The 11,476-nt window shown below is 37.5% G+C and overlaps 1 protein-coding gene across 1 annotated transcript; it reads right to left on the reverse strand.

Moving 5' to 3' along the window:
- Positions 1 to 3,367: 3,367 nt before the first annotated feature.
- arcn1b (archain 1b) lies at positions 3,368 to 10,985 on the reverse strand. The gene is made up of 10 exons (XM_082181034.1): positions 10,782 to 10,985; positions 9,041 to 9,304; positions 8,777 to 8,956; positions 8,467 to 8,669; positions 8,223 to 8,387; positions 7,414 to 7,579; positions 7,087 to 7,234; positions 6,889 to 6,997; positions 4,541 to 4,745; positions 3,368 to 4,451 (listed from the first exon to the last, which is right to left on the reverse strand). The coding sequence occupies exons 1-10, from the start codon at positions 10,782 to 10,784 to the stop codon at positions 4,362 to 4,364; spliced, it is 1,533 nt and encodes a 510-aa protein (XP_082037160.1). The 5' UTR covers positions 10,785 to 10,985; the 3' UTR covers positions 3,368 to 4,361.
- Positions 10,986 to 11,476: the final 491 nt, after the last annotated feature.

Genomic DNA, 11,476 nt, shown 5'->3' on the forward strand with positions numbered 1-11,476 from the left:
ATATGGTCACCTACTGATTTGACTGTGACAGTGTGAGAACTACTGTCTGTATATCAACCTTTACTCCCTCCTCCATCACAATCACTGTCCACACATCTCTCCCCCCAGACTTCACCTCGTTTTTTTTCTCCATTGCGAGCAATCATATAGGAAATTAGGTCAGCACAGATATGATCCCTATTCTTTGAGCCTACACCCTTCAGTCCCTTCATCAAACCCACAAATCAGATGTTAAATCTGCTTTCTCAGCCCGCCCTAAACTTTCCCCGTGGATTAGAGTCAACATCAAACATAGAGTCAGATTCTACCAGATAAGACCGTGTTTCACATTCAGATCATCCCCTGTAGATATGGGTCACATATTTCACGGACTTAAGCTGTGGTCAGTGACCATGACTTTGACTTTGTAAAATATGCAGAGAGACAAATTTATGATAGTCAACAAGGAAAGATTGTATAAAGTTATACATTTAAAGACAGGATTATAAAAGCGACAAAGAACAGTTAACCTGGCGCTATCATAGAGATGCACCGATATTCAAAGTCTATTGTTGCAAAGTTTTGACCAATAAATATACCAATAAACAGGCAATATTAAAATTCTCTACTAATTTGTCTAAATAAATAAATTAAACAATATCAAGGGTTGTAATGCTACAAAGGGAAAGCGTCACAACCATTGTTATTCTAGTATTATTTATTTAATTTTATAGTTCGTTTTTTTTTTTTTTTATAAATTTATATATTTTTATTAGATTGTTTTCTGTTTAGTTTAATTTTTTATTTCAGTTTTTAGTCATTTTAGTTTGACTGCACATCATCCCTCTCAATACACAATTACATGAAAAATAAATAAATGGACAAAAAGATTACGTTGAAATTATTTAAAGGGACATGGTAATGGAAAAAATATGAGATGGGAGGAAAAATATACGGAGGAAAAATTGTATGTCAATGCTTTAGCGTTTTTTAAATGATTTTTAAATAGTTAATTTGCATTTTATTGCATGACAAGTATTTGATCACCTACCAACCAGTAAGAATTCCGGCTCTCACAGACCTGTTAGTTTTCCTTTAAGAAGCCCTCCTGTTCTCCACTCATTACCTGTATTAACTGCACCTGTTTGAACTCGTTACCTGTATAAAAGACACCTGTCCACACACTCAATCAAACAGACTCCAAACTTTCCACAATGGCCAAGACCAGAGAGCTGTGTAAGGACATCAGGGATAAAATTGTAGACCTGCTCAAGGCTGGGATGGGCTACAGGACAATAGGCAAGCAGCTTGGTGAGAAGGCAACAACTGTTGGCGCAATTATTAGAAAATGGAAGAAGTTCAAGATGACGGTCAATCTCCCTCGGTCTGGGGCACCATGCAAGATCTCACCTCGTGAGGCATCAATGATCATGAGGAAGGTGAGGGATCAGCCCAGAACTACACGGCAGGACCTGGTCAATGACCTGAAGCGAGCTGGGACCACAGAAAACCATTAGTAACACATTACGCCGTCATGGATTAAAATCCTGCAGCACACGCAAGGTCCCCCTGCTCAAGCCAGCGCATGTCCAGGCTCGTCTGAAGTTTGCCAATGACCATCTGGATGATCCAGAGGAGGAATGGGAGAAGGTCATGTGGTCTGATGAGACAAAATTTGAGCTTTTTGGTCTAAACTCCACTCGCCGTGTTTGGAGGAAGAAAAAGGATGAGTACAACCCCAAGAACACCATCCCAACCGTGAAGCATAGAGGTGGAAACATCATTATTTGGGGATGCTTTTCTGCAAAGGGGACAGGACGACTGTACCGTATTGAGGGGAGGATGGATGGGGCCATGTATCGCGAGATCTTGGCCAACAACCTCCTTCCCTCAGTAAGAGCATTGAAGATGGGTCGTGGCTGGGTCTTCCAGCATGACAACGACCCGAAACACACAGCCAGGGCAACTAAGGAGTGGCTCCGTAAGAAGCATCTCAAGGTCCTGGAGTGGCCTAGCCAGTGTCCAGACCAGAACCCAATAGAAAATCTTTGGAGGGAGCTGAAAGTCCGTATTGCCCAGCGACAGCCTCAAAACCTGAAGGATCTGGAGAAGGTCTGTATGGAGGAGTGGGCCAAAATCCCTGCTGCAGTGTGTGCAAACCTGGTCAAGAACTACATGAAACGTATGATCCCTGTAATTGCAAACAAAGGTTTCTGTAGCAAATATTAAGTTCTGCTTTTCTGATGCATCAAATACGTATGTCATGCAATAAAATGCTAATTAATTACTTAAAAATCATACAATGTGATTTTCTGGATTTTTGTTTTAGATTCCGTCACTCACAGTTGAAGAGTACCTATAATTACAGACTTCTACATGCTTTGTAAGTGGGAAAACCTGCAAAATCGCCAGTGTATCAAATACTTGTTCTCCCCACTGTATATACATACACACACATATATACACAAACATTATATAAGCACAAACTTTTATGTTAGATTATTCGATTTGACAGCACTCTCACAAATATTTTGCGTTCAGAGAAACTTTGCATTTACTCTCAAAACTTTTTGCGTTACCCCGAGAAACTCTGCATTCACTCGCAAATAACTTAAAAGTTTTGCGAGCGAACGTACATTTTCACGGTGGAATGCAAACAAACTCAAGTTTCTCTGGGGAATGCAATTTTATTTATTTTTCTCCTATCTCATATTTGTGTCCATCATCGTGTCCCTTTAGGGGCTCCATAACTACATAGCTATGACGTTTTAAGTCTCTCAAAGCACAAAGTAAAATATACAGTTTAGCATCATTATACAAAAATATTAGTCAGAGTCAAGTATTTCAAAAAGCCACGTCAGAGCAGATGTAAATGATTTCTCTGAGTAATTGGCTGAGGAAGTGATTCATTGGCAGGAATCTCCTCTACTCAAGCATACCTAATGCATTATCAACTCTGAATGCCATTGCCTTGTCTCTGAGATTCCTCACATGCTTGTATAATCCACAACAAACTCCCAGTCCACTAGCTAATGAAGTCCACCAAACCAGGGCTGGGCAGTCAATTTATCATTACAAATAATACTCACAAATCTTACACCAAAACAATCAACCATCTGAAAGGTTTTTAACTGTTTCTTTCTATTCGGTTGCTGGGGTGTTCTAGGTGCTTAAACACACCACTACTCAACAAGTCACATGATTTGAGGCATAATTCATGTCTGGTGCGGGTTGATTTAAATTTAATACAAAGGGTTAGGGATTTAAACAAAGCTTAACTCTAAGCATAAGCAATAGTGAAGCCTGCCTTAGCATGAACCACCAATACATATACCATGCACAGTATTCAAAAACACATATTGAGGCAGGAAGAGCTCAGAAAATACACTTTAATTTAAATTTGACTTTATTATTGATTAAAGGTATTCATAAGTATCTTACAGCAGAATGGAATGTCGTAACCCTCCCCTTGGCGTTCCGTAATCATCGAGTGTGCGCTGATAAATGTATTTTACGTTATGGAAATACAAAAAAAATAAATCTGTTCTTAATAACATCTGGGAAGCCAGGGAGAATATATTTTCCTGTTTAGCCAAATAAATGCAGCAATGAATAAAAAGCCAGAAACATTTAAACAGATTATGTGTAACATTACTTACAAAACAACCGAGAATGAAAAATCTTCCTGTTTAAGATTAATATTCAAACTAATGATTACATAAATATAAACAGAACAAAAAAAAGGGCAGATACTAAAAGGCAAATAGCGTTTGCGCTTTGTGTTGATGTACAGTTAAATCAATGCCATTTTAAAGAGATGAATTGTGTGAATTTGGAGTATGCACATTTAATGCAGTGTCAGTTCTAATTGCACAAGCACAGCTATGATCATCATCCACATATTTTTTGGGTACTACAATATTACGTCTGTTTCCATATTAGAAAACCTTGATAATTAGAAATAAATCCAAATTGCTAATGGGCAGATCACGTGGTTTGAAAAAAAGAAAAGTCAATTATATCGCAATTCTGTACAAAACCTATGCGACAAGTACATAATTTTCCAATTTCATTCTATTTCTTTGAAGGGTCAGAAGGGTTCATATGGTCTTATAATACATCTGCTGTAGGATGACACTGATCTTCCCTTGATGTCTTCAGGTGCAGTGCTGTATTTTATTCTTTTGTCTTTCCTGGCAGGTGTGTCTGACTGCACTTGGTACTGAGCAGCTGAAAGTCCAGTTTATATAAAAGTAGATTATTTTCCTTTAAGACAAACACACACAGAAGTACTGCAGCCCATGTCAGAGAATGTTTTGAGCGCTCTGTTAACGTACAGCACGCTCTCTGATCCGTTAAAACGATCCTCCACCAGGAAACATTTACAGGATCTCATACTTATCCACAACAAATGATGTCTCTAAGGAGAATTTGACTGGACCGCCTCCCCCTACGTATGTCACCTTGGCCACCTGTGGAAACAATCGATATGTAGTCATTTCCTTTCTCACTAGGACTCATTTTTGTTGCATTATATCATAGATAAACCAGCATAACTTGCCTGAATGTCACAAAAGTTACGCTTGGAGACAAAAGAAACGTTGATTGGGAAGAAGTCGTTGGGTTTTCCATCTATACTGAACTCCAGGCTGCCACTCTTGTTCTTCTCATCGATAACGGGCAGTGACCATTCCAATAAGTTTTTCCTGCTGTCATGGTTATACTGCCCATCCAGATCACCGACCACAGGAGCACCAACACCTGACCTGCATAATCAGAGGAGCCAGAGTTTATGGTAGATAGAATGAAATCCTTTTACAAAGTTGACATCCTAAATCAGTCTAAAATAGATTATATTTTAAATATATTCTAAAATATATTTGTATTATTATGCATAGTTTTAATGAATAAATAAAGAGATGCACCAATACTAAATTTCTCCGCTGACAGCGGTCTCCGATTATTCATTTTCAAGTTACACATAAGTAGGTGCTGCTTGAACTGAGGCGCTACAGTAATCTGTCATGTCACATTTAAGAGCGTCAAAACACCATTTATGTTTTGAATTTTGTGATAAAATGGAAAGAATTTGAAAGCTGAGACTTTGTTTCTTATTAGAAGTAACATAGCAAAAAGCTCTTAGGTATTATTGGAAAGAAGGCATTAGGCCTGGCGGTATGACGATATATATCATTACCATGGTATAAAATGTCTATCGTTAAAGATTTTGCTGTATCGTGTATATCGGGTTATGTAAATTTATAGCACTATTTACACTTCAGAGAGATGAAATACGTTTGTAATTTGCTTCTTTTTTCTTATTTTTTATAACAGAAATTAGATAAAATAACTAAATCGTGATATACATATCATATCGTGAAACAAGAATTTGGTCATATCGCCCCATGGGAGGCGTGCTACAAATAATGTTTGGTATAGGGAAAAAAAGCGGACCTGGCAACCCTGGCTTGAGCTTTCCATAGGGTCAAATATAGCCTGCTTTAACATCGCTTTTTTTTTTTTTTTTTAAGGTCCTATGACATGCTGCTTTTTGGATGCTTTTATATACTGTCTCCTCTCCACCAGTAAGCTGGTGTGTGGTGGGCGTTACGAGCCAGTCCCACAATGAGCTTTCCTTAGGACGTGCCATTTCTGTGTAGTTTTAAATACTAATGAGGAGGAGAGAGGCGGGGCAAGGTGGAGGGTGGGGGTGTGGTCTTGACCAGCTTGCCCACGGTTATGTTTACAGTGGATGTATCGCAATGGCTCGTAGACACGCTCAGTTTGACCCAGAATCTGATCTGGATGGAGAAGCACCTGGAAGTTGCAACTCAGCAGCTACAGCAGGACGTCTCCGAATGGTTAGTTTAAAATATTGTGTCTGGATACGGTAATTTAGTTGGTTTATGTGCGCTGTTACAGTTATTATCTTGTAGCTAACGGTAGCCTACGTTGTTGGCTTTTCATGTTGCTCTGATTTGCTATCGTTCTAAGGCTGTATTAGCATCTATATCAGTAATCTTTGTAGTTTAGAGAAGACTACTCTGGCTCATTTTTTAATGACAAAGTTCTCCATGTCCACGTATATTGAAGTCATGTTACACATAACCCATGATTTACTCCTGAAGATTAACCTCTACTCAACACCTGCTTGTCCACTCTGTCATGTATATATATATAAAATATCAGCTACAGACACTAACCAGCACCACTATATTAGTCAGACCTCTGCCATTATTACTTGAAGGAACTAAAAAAAGACTTTTGTGTTCATTTATACATCCAAACACTGAGCAACTGCCATGCTTCGCTCGTTTGCAAGCCATGATGTCTCTCGAGGAAAAAACAATATCGTGCTAGCACTGTCGTAGCTCATTTTCTCATGGGCGGGCCAAATTCTCGGGGCGGGCAAAGCAGAGAAGGGGGAGGCAACCTTTCTCCATATGACGACATATAGGGAAGATTCCAGATTGGCCCATATGAGCTTTCATTTTATCAAAGGCAGAGCAGGATACCCAGGGCTTGGTTTACACCTATTGCCATTTCTAGCCACTGGGGGACCATAGGCAGGCTAGGGGAACTCATATTAATGTTAAAAAACCTCAAAGTGAAATTTTCATGTTAAGTGTTAATGCGTTATTGTCACGTTAACTTCGACAGTCTTAAATTCAACACAAGATACAGTTTCTTCGCACACAGTATCAGTTGCAGTCCGACACATTTTTCTGCCCCCTTTTGATTGGCCCTGATCATCGGCTGTTTTTAAACAATCGGCCACTGGCCAATAAATGAAAAAATTGCTTTATCTGCAAATTATTGGTCGATACATTGGTGCATAATTAAATGTTTACACAATAAAAACAAAAACATAAAACAATATTAAAAGGGAATGATTCATAATGCACTTACGGCACAGGAATAGTAATGATAACATCATTGAGTTCGAGTCCCTCGTCCTGAAGTTCATACTCAATGTTGACGTCACAGCCACTTCCACTTTCTGATGGCCAACAGTTAACTGAGAGGACAACATGGGATGCATGCATGATTGACATGTTCATGAAAGTGCTGCCATACAAAATCCTTAAGTATGAAAATAAGACTCACTAGTTAAAGGAATGAGAGACTCATCTGTGCTCTGTATCCTCCATTTCAGCACCCCCAAATCACTGTTGAGAGGGAAGGACTTATCCTGGTTTTTCAGACCAAGCAGGGACTCGGTGGTGAACAGCTTTTTATCAACATGAGGGTGAGTCTGAAGGATAAATGAAAGAATGTGAGTCACACGGTCAAGACGAAAGATTTTTGAAGATCTAAATCAGTGGGAAAACTGAGTGAGAACATAGTTTATCTTTCTAAAATCCCATACTGTCCACAACTTCCCCTTCAAAATACATGCTGAGACCATGACATGCTGTGTTGTGTCTCACACACCTGTAGTTGTGCTCCTTTCTTGTCATTGTTGTTGAGGAGTATAGAAATGCGGCCATTTTTTTCATCTGTGACTCTCAGAGTGATCATGCCCAGAACCTCCATGTTCTGCAGTCCACCATCCCGACCACAGGTCAGAGACATCTTCTCTTCCACCCTCAGGTGTACACTGGGAAACAGAGTTCATTAACTGCCATTAACAACAGACATACGCTGAAAATAATATCATAAAATACACTACTGTGCAAAAGTGTGGGGTTGATATGATTTTAATGATTTAAATAAATGTTTTTGAAAGGATTCCCTTATGCTCACCAAGATTGCATTTATTAGATAAAAAAAAATACAGTAATATTGTGAAATACTATTATAATTCAAAATCACTGTTTTGTAGTTTAATATATTTTTAAATGCAATTTATTCCTATGATGGCAAAGCTGAATTTTCAGCATCATTACTCCAGTCTTCAGTATCACATGATCCTTCAGAAATCATTATAATATGCTGATTATTTTTATTATCAATGTTGAAAATAGCTGTGCTGCTGAATATTTTTGTGGAAAACGTGATACATTTTTCAGGATTTTTTGATGACCAAAGTAAAAAAAATCCGTAATTTTTAACATTATACTTTCACTTTCGATTAACAAAATTTACTTTAAAATTACAAATTTACAAAAATTAACTTAATTAAAAAAAAAAGTATTTATAAAAAAAGAATCTTACCGACTGCAAACTTTTGAACGGTAGGGTGCATAACAATATAGGGAGTAGAATGTGTCAAATACAGAAATAAACTCAGTAAGCAATACCTCTCTATATTCACTGGAGGCTGAAGGACTTTAGATGCCTCTGATGCCTTCCTTCCTGCACTGGATGTGACAATATTTTCTCCTTCTGACTTTAGTTTGTCCACAAAGTTATCCACCTCTTTCCCCTTGACACCCAGCTTCAGTGCTTTGCTTGAACCACTTGGCCTAGAGGAAGAACAGGGCAGATTAACTTCTGTACACTTATATATTTCCATGTATCATGGCCCACAGGTAAAGCTCATACCTGACTGTAGCAGGAGACACTTTGGGCTTCTCTGGCTCTATAGTATCCGTGATGATGGTGGCTGATGTGAAGCTGCTCATTCCTGAATTTCCAAAACCTCCGAAGCCTGGCGATTTCCTCCCAGCACGTTCGGCATCTTGTCTTGCTCGCTGCAGCTCTTTGGCCTTGCGTTTCATCTCGGCCTTTGCTTCTCTTTCTTGGGTCTTTTGAAGTGCAGAATTGAGAGAAACCCAGAAAATTTGAGTTAGTGTTTGATTTAAACTTAAAACGGAGAGTAATTTTACCCTGGATGTTTCATCAAATATCAGACCTCTCTGACAGCCCTGAAGACTTTCTCTTCATGAGAATCCATCTCAGTAAAAGTGCGAATCTGGGCCAGATTAACGTTCTCCCGGTAGCCCAGGGCTACGATCTCATCAAATGCAAATATGAGATCAAAACAGTGCTCAGAGATCTCGCTTTCCTCCAATACTCTGCAATATTCAGGGATCTGAAAAAATATGGAAACCCATCACTTATTCAAGATACATCAAAGAAGCGCAATAATTGGGAGAATAAAAAAAGCAAGCTTTACCACTCGGGAGAAAAGCCTTAGTGTCTCCAAGTCCTCCAGGATGTTGCTGTTTTTTGTAGTGATCAGAACCATGTAGAGCTTCTCCAGGGGCTGGTAGACGTAGCGCACGCTGTCTGTTTCCACAAAAGTGTGCTGCTTGCCTGTATTCATCAGTTTGGGAAAGGCAGCCAGAAGGCCCTCGACGCGGGTTCGCGTCATCTCTACGAACTGTCGTGACACTATGGCTTTTCCTGCCTTAGTGCAAACCGCCGCTGCCAAGAGCACCTGCAAAGATTTCATGGACATTCAAAACTTAATCGGACAAAGGACAATTAAAAAGAAAACTGGGATTTTTGATCATTATGATGATTACTGCATTCAGAAATTAGACTTCAGCACAACATTTATTTCAGAAATGATCAACTTGCATTACTAACTTGCATAAGCGCTTTGGTGGCCATTGGGTCTGTGAAAGCGCTATATAAATGCAGTCCATTTACCATTTACCATTACTAGTGAAAATAATAAAATGACACAAATGGAGCATCAAAACATTTAAGATGAAGTAGCATGCACTCAATAGTATATAAACTTAATTTGTGTGTGTAAACATTTCTTACATGCTATAATTAAAATAACAAATCAATAGAAAAGTTTTTATTAATTGATTTTAGCTGATATAAAATATTAATATTAGATGCATAAAAAACAAACAAACAAAAATGTTGCCTCAGAAACTAACTGAAATAAAACAAGTTTAATCTAAAGAATTAAAATCACTAAACCTGGAAAAAGCTAAATAGAAATGTTAAAGGCACATAAAAAAAAGTCACTAAAATAAAAGCTTTTTATATTTATTATATTTGTATATATTAAGTTAATTCCAAATATGCTTAAATACTATAATAGTATATAATACTAAACAAGTTCTTAAATGAGAAATATGTAAAGTTGTATGCTTAACAGTAAGACATGGGACAAAACAAAGACAAAATATATTTGCAATCAATCAATTAGATTTGCATAATTAATTGTGAATAAATAATATTACACACACAAATGCATGCAATGTTTTATTGTATAGTGATTTTTGATTGACAAACACCAGAAATAAAACTAAATAAAAAAAAAGATTCTGCATATCAGCTATAAGATACGAAAAAGCATTCAAATGACTGCATTGGTTGACATGATACAGTAAACATGACTAAAAAATGTTTTCTTACTGTTAATAAAGATAATAAAGGTCTGCCATACATACAAAATTTTACTTGTATACATTTTATATATAATATAATCATAATAATATAATTATTTATGTTTTTTATGTTTCATGATCCACAGATCATTTATATTAAGTCAACATTTGGATTGTCAAAGTCAGTTAAATACAACCTGTTATCTGCATAGACATTCAATATCTAAATGATAAAACAATACAAAAAATAGCAATTTATTATATCAATATTTTATCATATAAACAATAACAGCTATTTACTTTCGTTAATTACTTAAACTGTTATTAATTCTGAAGGCAATAAGTTAGCTGGCTAACCTTTAGCTGGCTAGCTGTATCAGATATCATAACCTAGCAAAGTTTCCTTACGTGTAAGATGTTTTTAAAACAAAAAACAGATAGAATAGACACTGTTTAGTAACTGACACTAAAAAAACGAAAAGAGTTTCAGACTGTGTGAGCGATGAGCTACATCGCTAGCTGCTAGCCCCATCATGCTAAATGCACAAAACAAACCAGTCATACCATTTCTGTTCCCTTTCACACGAGGATCCGTCAGCGGGCTCGGTCACGGACACTGTCTGTCCAACTCTTTCAAAAACAGAAAATGTCAAAGTGTTGACTAATGCTCTGTTTTAACAGTAGCATATAGCTTGACTCGTAATATTGAAGAAACAGAGCCACGTCTCCAGAGTCCAACCGGAAAAAGTTGCGCCGTGTCAGAAGCAGATGAGAGTTCTTCTTCTTCTTCTTTCCAATTTTACGGCGGTTGGCATCCAGCTTTTTGGTGCATTACCGCCCCCCTCTGCTCCGGAATATGGATCAGATAATAGATCTTATAATACAACTTTGTCCATTCTCTTTCCTACACTTACATAACACTCATTCCCCTCAAATAAACACTCACACACAAAACACACTTTAATGATCAATTAAATCAGATGAGAGTTGATGCAGGAGAGATGGCGACATCTAACGGCGGAGAACAGTTACTGCGCATGACAACAATACACTTGTAGAGATGCTGGATAAGAAAGAAGAAAATACACTACCGTTCAAAAGAGTATCTATTTAATTGACCAAAAAGGACGGTAAATACATTTATAATGTTATTTAAATTTCAAATAAAGGCTGTTTTTATCTTTCTAATCGTCAAAAAATACTGGAAAATGTATCATGGTTTCCACAAAAATATTAAGCAGCCTGCACAACTGTTATCA

This window comes from Leuciscus leuciscus (assembly GCF_965113295.1).
Source record: "Leuciscus leuciscus genome assembly, chromosome: 9".
Classification (NCBI taxonomy): Eukaryota; Metazoa; Chordata; class Actinopteri; order Cypriniformes; family Leuciscidae; genus Leuciscus; species Leuciscus leuciscus.

Excerpts from the sequence above, each read along its gene's own strand:
- arcn1b (XM_082181034.1), bottom strand. Across the intron at positions 8,670-8,776 it reads TCTTCAGGGCTGTCAGAGAG|ACCCAAGAAAGAGAAGCAAA; the intron begins GTCTGATATTTG and ends GCACTTCAAAAG. Across the intron at positions 8,388-8,466 it reads GTGTCTCCTGCTACAGTCAG|GCCAAGTGGTTCAAGCAAAG; the intron begins GTATGAGCTTTA and ends TTCTTCCTCTAG.